Source organism: Epinephelus fuscoguttatus, linkage group LG16 (assembly GCF_011397635.1).
Source record: "Epinephelus fuscoguttatus linkage group LG16, E.fuscoguttatus.final_Chr_v1".
NCBI classification, from domain to species: Eukaryota; Metazoa; Chordata; class Actinopteri; order Perciformes; family Serranidae; genus Epinephelus; species Epinephelus fuscoguttatus.
This window is the reverse complement of record NC_064767.1, coordinates 29,217,931-29,235,831: the sequence shown is the minus strand read 5'-3', so window position 1 is coordinate 29,235,831 and position 17,901 is coordinate 29,217,931. Positions and strand designations below refer to the sequence as shown.

Genomic DNA, 17,901 nt, shown 5'->3' with positions numbered 1-17,901 from the left:
CTTGAAATGTGCCTGTATGCACATGCATGGACCAGTGAAATGTTCCTCATTTTATGACTACAGTCAGTTGACATTTTCCGTGCATGTGTAATTGTGTTCTGTTCTATATTTTATTGAACTTCCATAAATCATACTTATTTTGGGTTGTCAGTGATCTTGTTCTAATAAATGTATCCATGGTTAAACAGAACAAAGGCGGAGAACAAGTCTTTGTAGTCAAGGAGTAAGTCCTAAAGTCACAGAGCAGCAGTAGGGGGGTATTACTCAGCCGCCCAGGCTCTGTCCAGCCAACGCCTCCCTTCTCTAAGTGTTATAAAGTGCTTGTCACACAGCCAATTTGCATGACTGATGACACGACTTCAGCAAAAGTCCAGGATGGAGTATAGAAGCTCCAAGAGCCAAGGAAAGACACGGAAATATAGATACATTTATACCACACATGGTCAGACTTGGCACATACACAGTGTACACAGAGTTGCCAATTAATCAGGTACACAGTCAGTGGCTGTACATCTAATGCAATTATGGGGTGCCGATCGGGATTTAAAATGATTAGTTAAAAAAGAAACACACAAAAAATGATAAACGGAAAATGCCATATAATCAATAAAACTGTACGCTGCAACTCCCTCTTCAACTCAAAATCTGTTTCACTGAAATCTGATAATATACTGAACTTTTTTCACCTTAACAATGTTGCTCAGTGTAATCGATCTTGTACACACAGGCGTCTCGGAATGGATGCCCTATGCTTGTTTCATCCATTGAGAGTGCACTGAGCCAGAATACTTTCATTATCACGTGCGCATAATGAATAATATTGTTTTTTATTCTGTCTAAAGCTGAAACACTTAATCGATTAGTCGTCAACAATAAAAAGTCAACTTTTCAAGTTAAATTACCAAAGGTTCCCAGGACCCAGCTTCTCCATTTTGAGCATGTTTTGTATCCTTACTGGAAATTTAATCTCTTCTGGTTTTGGACTGTTTGTTGGACAAAAGATGCAGTATGAATATGTCACCTTGGTCATTGGGAAGTTCTGATGGACATTCTTGTTATCACCGAACAATTAAATTATCGTTTAAAACAGATAATCAGAAGATTAATCAATGATCAAAATAGGTGTTAGTCGCAGCCATAGATTGTATATCAAGATGAACAATGCGTCTCTGCTTCCTTTTACTGTACAAAAGCGAGACCAAAACATCCTGAATACAGATGCTGCCATCTTGTGCTTTTGGAGCCAGAGTTTGCGCAGCAGAGATCAGAAAGTGAAGCCATGGTATCGAGTACTAATTGGTATATACAGCTGTCAGTCATGATGTCAGACCCCCTTATTGTAGCATCAAATAACAAAATAAAACCAAACATATCAGATAAATGAACAGTGTGATAAATAAGAATTACCTAAAATAACAGAAAGTATTGTTGGGAAAAATGTGGCCCATGTACCATCCACTAACATTAAGGGGGCAGGGTTTATGACCTATACTGCAGCCAGCCACCAGGGGGCCATTGAGATGTGTTGGCTTCACTTTTGCAGAGCTGTCATGTCACCCATCTTTATTATACAGTCATTGGTTGCAGCTCTAATTGTAATTATGTGTGATGAGCAACAAATAAAAGTCTACTAGTCTTTTTCAAACTGACATAAGGGCTTATAGCTTGATTCATCTTTTGTTTACATATGTTTGTACTTAGTTACAAAATTATACTCATACACATTGATGCAGAGCTAAGAGAAAACATCAGTACCAGCTGTTAAACACCAAGTCTTCAAAAGACTGACACAGATAGTCACTTGTTTCCCTCACTCTCTCTCTGTGTAGGTGATTCCCTGCGCTCAGCGGGATGCCCTCTACTGTCTCCATGAGAATGGGTGTATCACACTCCGAGTGTGTCGCTCCACTACCACTCCAGAGGAAGCAGCAGGTATGAAACCTCTTCAGAGACACACACACACGTACAGTACATGCTAGCTGTATTATAAAAACCACTCTTACTCCTGTGTTATCTCCCAGTCATCATCTATTCAGCCAAACTGCACTGCAGTCAGCCTGTAGCCTTCCTCTATGCACCAGTGGGCATTTAGCCCCTTGCTGTCTCATTTATCTTTGGCTTAGTGTTATAGGCCAATGGGAGTCCATTGTTGCAGAATCTCTCTTCCTCACTTCTTGCTATCTCTTCCATGCCTCTCATTTTTCTTTTTTCCTACCGTTTCCTTCTGTGAGTCATTTATTTGCTTATTTCCTGTCTTTTTTTCTTATCTCCTTAAATCCTTCCGCATATCTCTCTGCTCTGCTTCTCTTCTGTCCTCTCACGCTTACACAAAAATTGTCTTCACCGGCCTCTCAATCACACTTTCTCCCTTTATTATCCTCTTCCCTTCTTCTTTTTGCTTTTACTCCCTTTATTATTAACATTTAATTAATGTCCTTTTCCATATTTTCTCCCTTTTTGTTCTTCCGTGTTCACCATTTTGCTCCGACACAACTGTTCTTTTTTATCCACTCCCCCACCGTCTCATGCTGTCTCTCCCTACCTTTTCACCACCCTTATCTCCTTCGATTTCTTAACTTTCTTTCTCCCTCAGACCCAGAGCAGAATGTCTACGAGCTCATGTACGACCTGCGTTCTCAGTGTGATGCCATCCGAGTCACCAAGACAGTTCGGCCATATCGCATGGTCATCTGCCCTGTCAATGAAAACAACGCTGGGCTAATGGTCAGCGATGGGAGAGTCATGCTGTGGGAGCTCAAAGCCCACACAGGCAGGGCTGCTATCAATCCAAGGTACACACAGAGACACACACAGATAATTCTGCAAAGCCACAGTTTTTCTAGGTGGTGGCTGAAATAGCAGGGAGAGGTAACGGTTAAAAGTTTGAACACTTTGTAAAGTGACTTAAACTGACTTTAAACGAAATAATCCTCTGACCTAAATTTAGTCTTCTTAGTGAGTAGCGCAGGTGGGGGGCGCACAGAGTTAAGCTATCATGATGAGCCCTGCTTCCCTTTGATGGAGCACTCCCTTGCTGCTGTCGAGGAGACAGTTTTGTATTTCTCTCTTAAGTTGGCTTCCCGTGTGAGGCAGAGAGAGGTTTGTCTGCCTGTGAGCAGCCAAAACCAAAATTTATTTTGGGCAAACAAGATAAATCCACAGCACTGAATTAAACAGGGATGGCATGCTTTTGCTTTTTGCTTCTTTGTGATGAATTATCTTATTCTAGTCTTGTTTGAATTTATTTGCTCTGAAGATCCAGACAGCTTGCTTTCTATTTTGGGACTTTTGAAATGTTGACAATTGTGTTTCGAGCTACAGTAAATTGATAATCCGATGTTTCTTTGTGGTTGTTTTAACATTCCTGTGCTGAGTGTTTTAAAACAAATCCTGAAAAGATGGATTGGCCCAGGTTTGATATACTGACATGAATTATTACATTTTCACTGTGAGGTTGTGTCACGACGCGCCAAGCTTGTAGAGATAAATTAAAATGAGTTATTTAGAGTAGAACATTTCACTCTGCTGTACCTGTTCAATTATAGGTCAAGCCCCGAGTGTATTAACTCCATCACAGTTTGCAGCAGTCATGAAAATGAATTTTCTCTGAATCATCTCTATTTTGTATTGAGCGGCATCTAATCAATACAAGGAATCAGTAGACATGTCATCCCCTCTGAATTCCGCTGTCTCCCTCTGGTCAAGTAATTTATTAAAAGGCGGATCACATTCATCATTTGAATAAGCAGTATTCATTTATTACTCCCCATTCACTTGGTTTCAATAACGGATGTGTGCCGTGTTTTCAAAATGAATTTAATTAATAATCTCTCTCCCCTTCTGTGTCAGCTCGGGTCTTTCGCCGCTCTACTCCCCAGTGTCATTTTGTGGAGCGCCTCTGGGTCCAAACCAGAAAAGGATTCAAGATCTCTCACTTAACAGCATGATTGGTACGACTGCACACAACACCATCAACACCATCTAGCAAGCACCAGACACGTTGGGGTCTATAACATCACCAAGTCTGGTATTTCCAAGGCTAAATGTCACATACAGTGGATAGAAAATAATTACAACCACCTTCAAAGATTTTACATGTTGCCGTGTTGCAGTGTTTTAAATATCATGTTATGTTGGGACTCGTTTTGTCTTGATCCAAATGGACAACATGCCCTATAAATGCAGTGGAATCCTTTTAATTAGAAGAAGAGTGCAAGAGAGCAATGTCTGACCGCCAAAACGATCCAGAGTATTACGGTACTACGCACCTGTGACATCTGGAGGCCTTTTGTGCAACTGAATGGCTCCATTCACATGAAGGTTATCGATTAGAGTAGATAAAAAGGTATCAAATTAGGTACTCCATTGCTATTGGTATGTCTTTCAGCGTACTGACACAAGTAGCATATTTTTTTTAAACAATATCCACTCCTGGCTTCTACCCTTTTTTTTGATTTTGTTGTTTTTGCAGATCTCTTTAGGTTGTTGCAGTTGTTTATTTTTTATTAATGTTAGAAGATTTTCATAATGAGTTTTTCACTTTGAAATGGCTGAGTGTGTGTAGATTAGTAGGAAAAATTAATGAATTTATTGCATTTTAATTTCAAGGTGTAGGTCAACATAATGTGAAAATTGTTCAAGGGAGTGTATTAATTTTCTATCCACTGTATATAATTTTCACTTTTTTCATCCTCTGAAGAAGGACGACTTTCATTTTTGACAGAAAATGTGAAAACTAAAAAGAATGAAGGAGATTTAGTTATGTGTGTCTGTGTGTGTACATGTTGTGTGTGTGAGTGTTTGTGTGCACCGGGCCCTCTTATATCTTTTGTTGTACCTCGGTTAGTTGTGTGGGCCTCAGGGCACCCCTTCACTTTCTGCCTTAATGTGTGACTGCTGGTTTCTCCTCCGCGCACAACACAGGCCAGCGTTACTCTCCAGTCTTAGCGGAGTCCCGTGGGTGCTTGGTCCTTCCTCTCTTTCACTTCTGTGACTTTACCATCTCATCGTTTTGCTTATGATGTATTTCTATCTCTCTGTATCTCTCTGGTCTTCTCCACTCACCCTCTCTTTCTCTCCTCCCTGTTGATTTAGAACAGAGCTGCCTGTCAAAAGATGAATATGGGTATAAAATAGTAATGAGATGCAGGACTCTTTTTTTTTCTTTTGTTCTCTTTGGGTTTTTTTTGTTTTGTTTTTTTCATGTTTGTCAGTTGTATTCAGTGAGAGTCAAACTGCCAGAGAGCAGGGGGCCTTAGGGAGGTGGAGCAGTAGTAGTTATGCTGGCATAAGAGGGGAGGATTTTGCTGTCTTTCCCCTCAAACTCTCTCACACACACACACACACACACACACACACACACACACACACACACACACACACACACACACACACACAGATTGGAGCTAGCTACTGCCTAGAGGAACAGCTCTGCCTGACAGTTGCTGACTAAAGCTCTTGTTATGAGGGAATGTCACTGGCCTGCAGGTTGCTAAAATTTTGTGAAAAGCAAGCTTGTTGTTAAAATCTGATGCTGATTAGCTGACAAAAGAAGGGCATTAGAGGGTAACGGCAAACTGATCATCTATCATCTCTATGGGCAAAAGCTGCCACCTAGAAAACAGCAATCGCCTTGATTGCATATTTTTATTTGCTGCATTTAGAAATCTGCTGTATGTATGGTTTGTTTTTATTGATGTATTGGTTTGTTTGGAGTTATGCCCTCATGCTCCTATTTTATTATGTCTTCAAGCTGCAATGACGCTCATTTAGAGAGACATTACATTTCCAATGTATAGAAGGCTCATATGGTGCATGAGATGAAAACCAAATGGATTTTTCAACCATTGCCAATTATAACTCCAAGGCTATTGCATATAGCTCTGCAGCAAATACACAAAAGGAAATGATTGCCCATTTAGAACATATAAAATGTAGTCATTAACTCTCTGATTGTGAAAAGCATTGCCATCAAAATCCATGCCTCAGTAAGAAATAATGTGTTTAGGTCTTTGAAAATATTAAAGTACCTGCAGCTTATATTTATGGTGAAAACTGGCATTGCATTTTATGACTATCTGGTTCGGGAAATATAATGAAATCAGCAAAATAGATTTATGTCGAGGAAGCATGTAGATAATCCGGTGTAAAACATGGTTCTGTGGCTTAATTGTCTCACCTCACCACTAAATCCTCTCAATCGTTAAAACTGCCCGACTGACCTTAATGAAACAAACAATATTGGTTGTTTTTTTCCTGCTACAGCTGCAAGCAAATTGCATGAGCTTTTCACTTCAGCCAAAGAACAGCTTTGGATTAGATCGGTAAAGCCAAGTTGAAAGTTTTATTTGTGCTAATGAGCTCTCTTACAAATTGCTGTCTAGAATTGCGGGAAAAAAAGTAGAGATAACCTCTCAGTTCTCTCCAAGCTCCAAAGATTAGATTTATTCCAGCACGTTCCGACTTACGCCTCTGTCAGCGCACAAATGACACTGAGCCACTCGATGTAGGATGACTCACACCTGCACAAAATCAGGACACTGTCTGTCTCATGTATATGCAGCCTCATTTTGAGCTGCAGCAGGAGCTACTTTGGGATGCCGTTCAGTAGTTGATGTTGCTGTCGGTACGTCGGATAGCTTCAGTTGGCAGTTTGTTTGTTTGTGTCTTAAGCATTGCTTCATTTGCTTGTGTTTGATTTTGTCTGACACCTTTGTTTATTGTAAGGCATAGCGCTGCAGGTATGCCAGCTTTTAAATAAATTGTCTGATTGTTCTCTGTTCAAATAGTGTAACCCATTCCTAATGCACATTTTTGCAAACAAGTGAACACGTCCTGTCACAGACAAATAAACTGCTGCCAGTGGTTTTAATGAGATATCCATGCTGGTGGTTGCTTCAGAGTAGCTGTCTAAATCCTGTCCAAACCCTCTTCTGCAAACATTTACAGACCGAAACTACTCCAAAAATATTATAAAAAAATAAAGTAGAGCACTGTATGAAAAGTTATAGAGAACCATTAAAGTAAAGCTGTGATGCAGCCATATTTTCTTCATGCAGACTTACTCAGCTGCCAGACTTATCGTCTAAATTGGATCAGCTTGACTAATTTTGTGTATGCCTTAATGCTATATTGGACACACTTGTATCAACACACACACACAATATTAAATGACTTGAATCAGGGAAATTTCTAATTGGAGCTTCAGTCTCCTCAGTCTAATTTTCATCAGGTCGTAATTTTGATTTATTGCAGACTGTATGCCCTGGGTTAAGATGCAGAAAAAATGGAAAGAAAGGGGGCATCGTCAATTCGCGTGTTCTTGTAGCAATGCTAAGCATGCTAGATTTATCATGTTTAAAATTATTAAATTTCTCCATTAATTAAGTGGCAACTGTTTTGGTTTCATCTCCAGGTGAGACCTTGATAGCTGGCGAGGCTCCTCCTCCCTCATCCAACCAGCAAGAGGTCCAGTTGAAGTTCTTGCTCACTGGCTTGCTGTCTGGTCTGCCGCTGCCACCATTTTCCATCCGCATGTGTCCACCTCTGACCACCAAGAACATCAACCACTACCAACCCCTGCTGGCTACGGGTAGGTGCAGTAATAATACACCATTAACACATGCGAACACACAAAACTCTATACAAAGTTCACTGATAGGGTGGAGGGTTTTATTCCCAAATGAAAGATCTTCTCCACTAAATTCTGCAAGTTCTGATCTGTGTAAAGCAGCTGTGATCTGTACCACAGAGAAGATACTGTAGAGTATTCTGAAATGTAACAAATGATAAGAAGTGCAGCATCATTATTTCACATCGGGGCTTCTCAGAGTCTGAACCAAGGTCTGCTTTTAAATTAGTTTCCGTGTAATCTGGAGGTAACACTATGTTGTTTTGTTTCATCACGACTTGTTCCTGTTCAGATTAAACCCAGTTGCATCAGTGCTGCAGTTCATAGAGACACCCAAAAATGAACTGCTTTTATGTTTTTGCGACTTTTTGTCACAGTCTTGTCAAGGAGTAGTTTTACTGAATATTAGTAAAGTTTCTTGGATGCTATGCCCTGCTCACTCGGATATTACATACTATCATATGAGTGTTTCTTTGTGTTCTGATTGTGGGGTGTATTTCTGTGTATCCGTCATGTTATAAATCATCTGTTTGTTCACACTGAAGCATGCGCTCTGTCTCAGTGGTCGTCATTCGTCATGTCATCCCTGCAACAACTACAGATTTAGGGCTTGAGAAGAAGAAACTTGTCTGGTTTGATTTATGAAATGTTGCTACCCAGTGATGAGAGCAAAAAACATCCATTGAGTGAGGAGTGCTTTAGAGGGCATAGGGCTGGATGATTATGCAGCTGCAGCTACACATTTTAATTGCTTGTGTGTCCAGGGCCTTTATCAACTTCCATCTGTGGTTTGGGTCTGAAAAATAAGACATAATAAGCACTGAAAATGAATAGCAGGAGAGCAAGACCTTAAACATTGGTTCATCACAAAACAGGAAAGTAACAGCTACTGACATGAAGGCCAGCAGATCTTTACGTCAGAACAGCAACACAATTATCAAATATTTTCATTAATTTGCTCTGCCTAAGGGACCTGTCAGATGAATCTTTGCAGCATCTCCATGTCAGCAATTCCCAGTATTACTCCAACTAGGTTTTAATTGAAATGTTGTTTTAATATTCTCTTTGTAGGCCATTTACTGTCATTTAGGTTGCTGCAAAACATTTTTTTAAGTTGTAAAGTGTTCTTAAACTTGCTGACGCTTTTGTTGAACCCAACCTAATCTTTGAGTTAAAAAATGAAGCGATTTCTCAAATGAATAGCGCACATCAGTATGTCTGATTACACAAATCATTGCTGTGGATTTGACTTGTTTGAGACAGAAAGTGAGTGAGTAGCAGTCCATCGAATCTGACTGTGCGGGCTCGGCAAATGATGCAAAATGCATACGCTTAATCTGAAATATCAGCCTCTGTTATTACTCCCCAAAGACAGCTAATAGATGAGCAGGAGAGAGAGAGAAAGTCTGGATTTATTTGTTTTAGATCAGCCATTTTATTCAAAAGCTACCCTATCTTCCCCACAGTAATGATGCATAAAATTATGAGAGTCTCAATTTGAATGGGAAATTAAGAGCAGAATCGTGTTTGTAATGTGTCTCTGTTGTTGTCTGTCTGTCGATGCCTTTGTGTGTGTCTGTCTGTGTGCGCACAGACTCCTGCCTGAGCACCAAATTCCATTTAAAGCCCTGGCGTACTGCTGTTCTCTGCCCAACGCAGCAAACCTTCAGTTTAGTTGTCAAGCTGAAAAATAGGCTACGTTCAGTCCCCTGACATAGCCCACATAAATTAATCATACCTCAAAGATACATTGCCTCCCACAGACCCACAGACAAGCAGATGAATAATAACACCTTCAACCTACACATCTTACAGCCATTTGCACTGGGTGTCTTTGTCACTTTCATATGTGTGTCACGTCCACAGTGGTGGTACACAGAGATCTCTTAAGTTCACGACACATTAACTGCAATAGTTCTAAAAGGCCTAAAGGGCTGACCACTGCTGTTCACCATCTGTTATTTATTGGATTGTCCATGGTGTGTTTGTTTAAAGTGAAAGGGCATCTGTAGGTAAAAAAAAAAAGCCCAACAACAACCACTATTCTTTCAAAATCAGCCATTTCAAAAACACTTCTCAGTCAGAGACCTGTCATTTTTTTTCCAATCAGTGCATGAATTCTGGAGCGGCTGCAGTAGGAGCCCATCACGCCGCAGATGGTGTGGGGTTGACTTGGCACAGCTGGTTCCCAGTGGTGTTCTGAATCTAAAACTAGAGCAGGGCGATTGAGTTTTCTATGCACATCATTTGTCAGGTCCCCATAGTCAGCTTGCAGAGTCAAGTAGTTAAACAGTCTCTAGCTGCATTATTGAAATGTGCCTTTTGTTCCACTTCCTGTGAGCTGGCTTGTGAATAGTAAGTTTCAGGGACTGGATAATTGCATTTGGGATTTAGATAGAGGGCACATCTCTGCTGAAAGGTGGAGGCAATGTCCAGGCAATTCAGCGCTGAAGTATGTTTAATTGATATATCATTTATAGCCAATTTCTTGTACTAGCACAATTATGAATGATACATATGCTATTGCAACAAGGTAGATGTTTCAGTGACAGAAATTGCTACATTTGGAGTCTTTAAAGGTACACTATGTGGGATTTTCCTTTAAAAAAATATCTTTAGAGACCCTGTCCTCTGCTTGTATTTTTGTATTTGCCTTTATTTTTGCTGTGTTAAGACCCTTTCCCACCAGATAAAAAACCAATAGCACTCACCAGCATCTAGGTTTTGTATCTAATAGGAAAGGTCACAATTGGCATTCCCTCGCAGGACAAATGACTCTGCTGTAGTCAGGGGTATTCATTGGCTTAACCTCTGTATGGCAGTGATGACAATACAACATCTGAGTCGCTGCTCTAATTTTAGCCACACAAAATAGTGTCCTTCTCGGTCTAAGCAGCGCACAAACATCCTTCAAAATGTAGTTGGCATCAAGATTGAGAGAGATTTTCAATACGAAGAAAAACATGTGAAAATAAATAACCATCATAACATTTCACTGGTCTCCACACAGCTTTCTACTGTTTACTAACCTGTTTTCCAGCCCGTTTTTAACATTGAACGTAACAACACAAAAAACAAACACAAAAACAGGAAGGTGTACTCGTCTACTACAGAGCCTTGTACACAGCTCTGGTCTACTGGTAATGGGAAAGTAGGCTATTGCCTATTTTTAACAGGTTTTCCCACGTTCCTAGACACAGCACACACAGGAAAGGCAAGAACCAGGTGGAAGACTGTACACAGCATGCATCCAAGAGGAAGACACAAAAATTGCATACATAGCCCTGAAAGACGTAAATATAGCCAAGCAGAATGCCATGCAGAGTTAATCTGGGGTTGGTTTTCACTTTCACTGTTGTTTTCAGACAGTAGCCATCAGTTCCTGCATACAGTAGTAGTATACCTTTAAATCTGGTACTTGGTCTCACTGTCATGCTATATAAATTGAATACATTCCTGGCTTCCAATTGCAATTGTCACCTCCTCAGTAATGATGCCAAGGTTGGGACTGGGACAGGTGTTCTGGCAGGCGTTGGCATCTGTCACCTCTCTTGTTTACCAAGAGCCAGAGAATACACCTGATCGCTAAATCCAGAGCGATCCGTGGATAAATGCTTGGCAGATACAGCTCAGTCCCTTTTTTTGGCCTCTGTTCCAGTCTGCATAAGGTTTCCTCCCTAACGTGTAGTTGAGTTAAAAGGGGGACTCATTGAGTCTCAGTGATGCGATACCAGTCAGAGGAACAGCCAAGGGAAACCATTTTTTACACCTACCACTAGGTGAAAATAAAGCAAGCGATGAGCTCATTGCTGATGGTGTGAAAGCACTGGGGGTTGAAATTGCCAGCCAGTTTCATTACAGTTAGACAGAAGGCAGAGTTTCCCGTCTCTGTTTTCTCTACTTCGTCTCTCACTTCCCTACTCTGTCAGTCTTTTGTGCTCCTTGCCTCCAAAGGGAAGGTTACCGAAGCTGTGCAGCTGACCTAGCTACCCACAAGCAATGCTGTCTGGTCTCCTGTCTAAAAAGCTGTAATCTTTGTGAGACCTGACAGCTCCATTACAGATAGGTACAAGGCCCAGAGCCTCCCTTTCAGTGACACATACACAAACACTGACAAGCTGACATCCATTCCTAATCATCTGCGGGCGGCGTGCCTAATTTATTAATCCGTACTTGCCTGACAGCTATTCTTTGCTACATTGTTTGGATCTGCAAAATGAAGCAGCATTAAGGGTAAAATAAAGTATCAACACAGCAAAAACATAAATTTGTGAATTGCAAAATGTGAGACCTAGGTGCAGATATGAAGGCAGCCACTGAGGCATGCACCTCGCAAAGCAAAACAATTATCAGATGGACTGATTTTCATTCTCAGCTCTAGTGGTCTGTCAAAGGAAGAAACAGGTATAGTTGCAGTTTATGAAAGAGCCTTTTCAAGCCACCAGTTATTTGTTAAGTTAGGTTCAACTCAGGATAGTTCAGCTCTGCCATCACTCAGCTGTGCATGCTGTTGAAAAATATTAGATTTAGGATTGGTATCAAATTTAATTTTAATGTGACAGAAAGATTCCTACCATTTGGACAAGACAGTCATATGATTGGGGATATGAGATGGTACATCAGATGGCATGTATAGGAAACAAACAGTATTGCAATCAGTTGCAGACTTTTATGTGCTTTATTACTATTGAACAAGTACTGCAGAGATAGAGAATCATATTGCCTCACCAGGTGTGCAGTAAGTTGTTGAATATATTGGAATTATAGAAACAATCAAATCATCTTCTCAGGGTAATATGATGAAGCAGAGTTTTTATTATGGTATGGAAGGTTAGCATGATTCAGTTTCAAGCATGTTTGCTAAAGTGTGTTGATAGTACTGGCCAAAAGACAAGTTTGAGGTTTTGTAGAAATACACTTATTTACTGTCTTGCCAAGAGTTGGATGGGAGGACTGACACCACTGTCATGTGTGTATGGTAAATATAAAGCAACAATCTTAAGGTAGCTTAACTTTGCATAAAGTCTGGAAACAGTAGGACACAGCTAATCTGTCATACAATAACAATGTCACCTACTAGCATCTATATGCTCACTAATAGATTTTTTGGCTGAAAGTCGTCACTTCCTTCAGTCTTGTCACTACTGTGATTTTGCCAAACAACCAGGAGAAACTCGGGATAGGTAAAGAAATACTCTAGCACAAAACCCCTCGTGAAACCATAGCTTTTATACTTAGTCTATAACATTTTAATTTGTGAGCTTTATAGGTAGGCAGGTTTTGTATCTTTTGGACAAACCAGGCTAGCTGTTTTCCCTTGTTTTGACTCTTAATGCTAAGCTAAGCTAAGCTAAGCTAAACTGGGCTAAGAAAAGCAATGAGCTGCAGACTGTAGCATCACATTTATCAGCTAGATATGAGAGTGGTATCATTATTCTTGTCTGACTTTTGGCAAGAAAGAAAGTGAAAGATAAATGCAGTTGTTTTAGAACCTGATTTATTTTCAAACCAGTTTTGCTAACTCAAAACAGCAAAAATGTTTCAACACTTGCTGAATGAGCGGAATGATCAAAGTGACGGATAACTGTTTTGTCTTTGAAAAGAACTGAAAACTAATTAACTGCCAACCACTGATTAACATCCACAACAACACACTTAAAGACTGCGTCTTTTCGACTGGTCTGTCTGAGTCACACCATCTCCCCTGAATTTGATTCTTACGTCCTATGTTGTGGGTTAAAAGGCAGTTTTCTATTTGCTACCATATTTGAAGTATCTGTCCCAGACTCAAGGCAATCAAGGCTCTGCAACATTTTCCAGACCATATGGAGGGGCAGCGTCTTCTTGATCATCTTGATTAAAGTAAACGAATGTTGGCTGTGAGGCAACTCATGGATAGGCGTATCTATGTTTATCTCCATCCACCCACATACCGTTTGCCTGACTTCCTGTTGAAACATCCTGCAGTCCTACACCACACGCCATCTATCAGCTGCACAGGGAGCAGGAGGGGAGGACATGCACACAGATGCCTATGCGACACTGCCTGTCACCACCTCCAGATGTTAAGTCAGCATGTGGTCGTCTCGCTAAAGGCCAGTGCAGACTGAGTGGTCCTTTCCATAGAGACTGGGCACATCAGCGTAGCTCCATCACACTCAGGATAATTAAAGAAGTTAATGTGTTCCTGCACCTGCTTGTGTTCACCACAAAAATAAAACAAAATTAAAGTGTTAAACACATTCCAGACATCGTGAGAATGGACTTTTGATTTGCTTTCACATCTGTTGCAGTTTTTTTTTCTTCTTTGCAATGCTTCAGAATTGAGTAATTATTTTAATTGCTGCATCTTTCAGCTTCCTTACTTAGGTTATAGCCTCAATTGCTTTGTGCTTTTTACAGCTGCTTGTTTCCTCCATTAATGTAAAATTAGCCCATGGCATTCTATAAAACCATGAAAATGCTGCTGTAATCATTTACCATAATGTAAATAGAATGTCAGCTTTTTATGGTTTAAAGCTGAAAGTGCAAATAAGGGATTTTTCTGCTTGTTTTGTTAAAATATTAGAATATACATTAGACATAATCACCAATACAAATCAGTGCACAATACACATTATATAAATACCTCAGAGCTAAAATGTGTTATCACTCGCTCAAATCCTCAGATGTGAAATTATGCAAAATCTTAATTACCAGGATACTCTTGAGTAAAGCACAAAGATGAATTTCAACCAGGCTCTCCCTAAAAACGCCCCCTGCATATACTAAAAAAGTTGACTTTTGAGCTGATTTGAACTTATTATTAGTTAGAAACTTTCCCCCAATTGGTAAACATAAAAAATAACTTTAAAGTAGATTTTGGTTTGATTTTCTCCGCTACAGTTTGAACAAATGTGAAGACAACAAACCTCAGAGTTTCTGATCAGGGTGTCAAATGTCACCTGCTGTATTTAATCAGGTGATGTTTGGGGAGAGATGGAGCTGTTGCGCTATTTTCCCAGCAGCAGATGAAACAGCGCAATGTTCTCAGGCAGTGAGCTGAGTGACACAAGGTTTGATGTGCTGCCTGGATCCACACCCACTGCAGTGACAGGGAACACACAGGGGTGTCACACTGACACACCGTCTCTCTGATCCTGCTGGAGGGTAGATGGTGCTAAGATAAGTAAGTGTACGCCTTGTGACCTCTCGTCTTCTTGTGTCAGCCTGTCTCGTATTTCTTATGTGCTGCTCTTTTTTTTTCTTCTCAGGCACAAGTAATGGGTCTGTACTGGTCTATAACCTGACCAGTGGTCTTCTCCACAAAGAACTCAGTGTCCACTCTTGTGAAGTCAGGTAAGATTTCATATCTTCGTACAGCAGAGCAGAACGTTTCCATGATCAGGATTCAGTTCCCACTGGTGAACAAGAATATGCACTCATGCACTTTGGATGAAATATCTGTAAAATGATGCGCTGGATGAACCCCAGTGGCCGGTCAAATCAGCTTGAGGCGGATTGATTTTCTCTTGATTGTTTTCAGGCTCATTACAGTCTGCAGAGGCAATTGGCAATCACATAATTAGAGTGCCTTGTCAGCTTGTGTTCCTTAGCTTGCTTTATGGGGGCTTATCTCAACATCGGCTGAGTATGGTAGTCTGGACTCAAACGACAGCCACAAGAGCACAATAAAAAGAATCCAGGCATAGTGTGATAAAGTGAGTATCATCTCCATATTTACATGGTAAGCATACTGTATAATGCACTGTGCAACGTAAAAGAAATCACAATTTTGGTTTCGCTCATTTGACAGAAATTCAGATGCCAAGCTGGTAGTCGCTTTGCTATTATACACAAATGAAATCATGAAGGCCACAAACGCTTTATGTTGCTAAGTGACATTCTGGTTACCTATGATGTACAGTTGTGAAGGTAACAGAAAAATCCTGGCATCACAAACTATGTAATCAAGCCAGAGCATGTATTTATAAGATGACAGTCTCGAGGAGCTGACGAAAATACTGCAGAGCTGCCTTGGTACGTTTATCCCACCAAGTAACTGAATGGTGAGTTTGTTTCCTGAAGTGTGGGTGATCGCAGAGGGAGCTTAGATGCACTTGAAAAATGGGAGCAGCTTTGTGTTGCATGCAAATCAATTTCTCACAACAACCCAATAAATGGCATCACAAGGCCTATATTTCCCTCTGTATGTGTGTGTGTGTTTATTTGGGGTACAGAGAAGAAGACTGTGTTAAATCAGTGAAGTCCAATGTTGCATATCTACCCAAAGCTGCTGATGTAACACTTAGACACAGTAAGTGAGTAAGTCAAGTGTTGTATTTGTCTAGTTAACAGGGACAAATAGAAGAAATCACTTGTTTCTGACCTCCACAAGGGCAGCAACAGAACTTCAAGATCTTGTTTACCGAGCTCAGTGATACACTTTTCTCACAGGAGACATTTTGACTTGTCAGACACGTGTAACTAATAACATTAATGTCGGGCTCTGGTGTTGTGCATGCTGGCTCACTGGAACACCTGAGCATAACAGAGCCATCATTATGATATTAGTTACACCTGTGTTTTTCCTGCTATGACAAGTCAAAATGTCTGCTGGGAGCAAGGTCTATTGATTTCAGGCTGAAATGCATGCTGCATATTAATATAACTTTCCATTGTCACTTCGAATAAATTTCTGGATTATTATTATTATTTTTATTTTTTTATTTTTTTTGTGGTGGAAAAGGAGCCAAATGTTCAGACTTCTCCTTCAATGTTCCTTTAACCTTTAAACACTATTCCCTCAAGTCTATGTAGCTAATTAATGAACCTGTCAATAACACATCAGAGGGGTCATTAAGGGAAGGGCAGAATTCTATATTAGGAAACTTTCTTTTTCAGCTCATAACCAAGCATTTAAAAATAGAAATTAAAAACAGGAGTAGTGGGAAAGCATTTAAGAGTTGTTGATGATTATTATTGTCATTATGAGAGCTGATGACATGAATACCAACACAATTAAAGGGATAGTTTACTTTGTTTGAAGTGGGGCTTTATTGGTTACTTATCCATAGTCAGTGTTTTACATACAGTAGATGGTGGTTGGCATGCTCCCACTTAAGAGAAGCAGGCAGGAGTACTGCCACAGAAGCTAAGCAATGTACTGCTGTGGAAGGGTCTTGGCAGCAAACGTATTTTAGCCACGACCTAAAGAAAATCAGTTTCTGTCTAAGTGGAAGCTATATTTAGAATGTTTACACTGCTTAACCTTGCTTCAGACAGCACATCTATGGTAGAGAAAGTGTAGAGCTAATGAAATGGGCTGTCTGACGGCAAGGTAAAGCAGTGGAAATATTGTCAAGATAGCATCCACTTAAACTGATATTGATTTTTTGTTTGAGGTAGGCCTTTTTTAAGTGGCTAAAATATGTTTTGCTGAAAACTCCCATCCACAGCAGTGCATTGCTGAGCTTCTGTGGCGGTACTCCCGTGTGATTCTCCAAATTAGGAGAGTGCCGACTGCCATCTGCTGTATGTAATACACCAACTTTGAATAAGTATCTCATACAACCCTACTTCAAAAAAATCTGGACTATCCCTTTAAGAGCTATTTGGTTAGAAAACACTCATACATTTCAATTTGATACAGATTTAGGCCATTAAAAAGTTATATTGCAGAGATTCTATTGAATACCTGTTGTGATGCATCACGTCCTGCCTAAATGCCATGGCCTTGTGTGTAAACACCCCATACTCAGTCGATGATTCATTTTTAAGTATTTGTTTCTGTTGTTGCCCTTGATGCCAGCTGGCAAGAGTGATTGTGATTGTGAGAAGAATATCTTAATTCCCTGGGATCACTAAAAGTTTTGAACAAGTGTTACCATAGGCATAACAGGGAAATCCAAGGGAGGGTATGCAGTCTCCTATGTCTCTGTATGTGCTCAGAAAAAGCTATTTAAAAACCCGCAGTTAATTTAATTTGGTTATTGTCTCCTACAATTATGCATTAATTTGGTTTTTGTCTTGTATATTTATGGATAATTTGATTTTTAGAACTTTGAGATAGCCTTACTCAGCATCCCATATCCAGCTGCCCTTTTTATAGAAGAACACCATTCAGTATTTTACTCATTTAGTATACAACATTAACATCAAGTTGGAATTTAGGCTATTTATTCTAATTAGGAGTAAAACTGGTCTATTCAAGATAAATTGTAGTGATGTGCTCAACTTGAATCTAGTGTCGTTGCAGTGTGGTTTTGTTACACACTAAACTTGTTTGTCCC

At 40.1% G+C, this 17,901-nt stretch overlaps 1 protein-coding gene across 1 annotated transcript in view; it reads left to right on the top strand.

Annotated features, from left to right (window-relative positions):
- wdr11 (WD repeat domain 11) overlaps positions 1 to 17,901 on the top strand; it is a 62,717-nt gene that overhangs the window by 14,083 nt on the left and 30,733 nt on the right. The window contains exons 7-11 of the mRNA XM_049600115.1: positions 1,830 to 1,932; positions 2,594 to 2,792; positions 3,850 to 3,950; positions 7,415 to 7,591; positions 14,884 to 14,968. Coding sequence (XP_049456072.1) covers positions 1,830 to 1,932; positions 2,594 to 2,792; positions 3,850 to 3,950; positions 7,415 to 7,591; positions 14,884 to 14,968 — 665 coding nt within the window. The remainder of the gene's footprint in view (positions 1 to 1,829; positions 1,933 to 2,593; positions 2,793 to 3,849; positions 3,951 to 7,414; positions 7,592 to 14,883; positions 14,969 to 17,901) is intronic.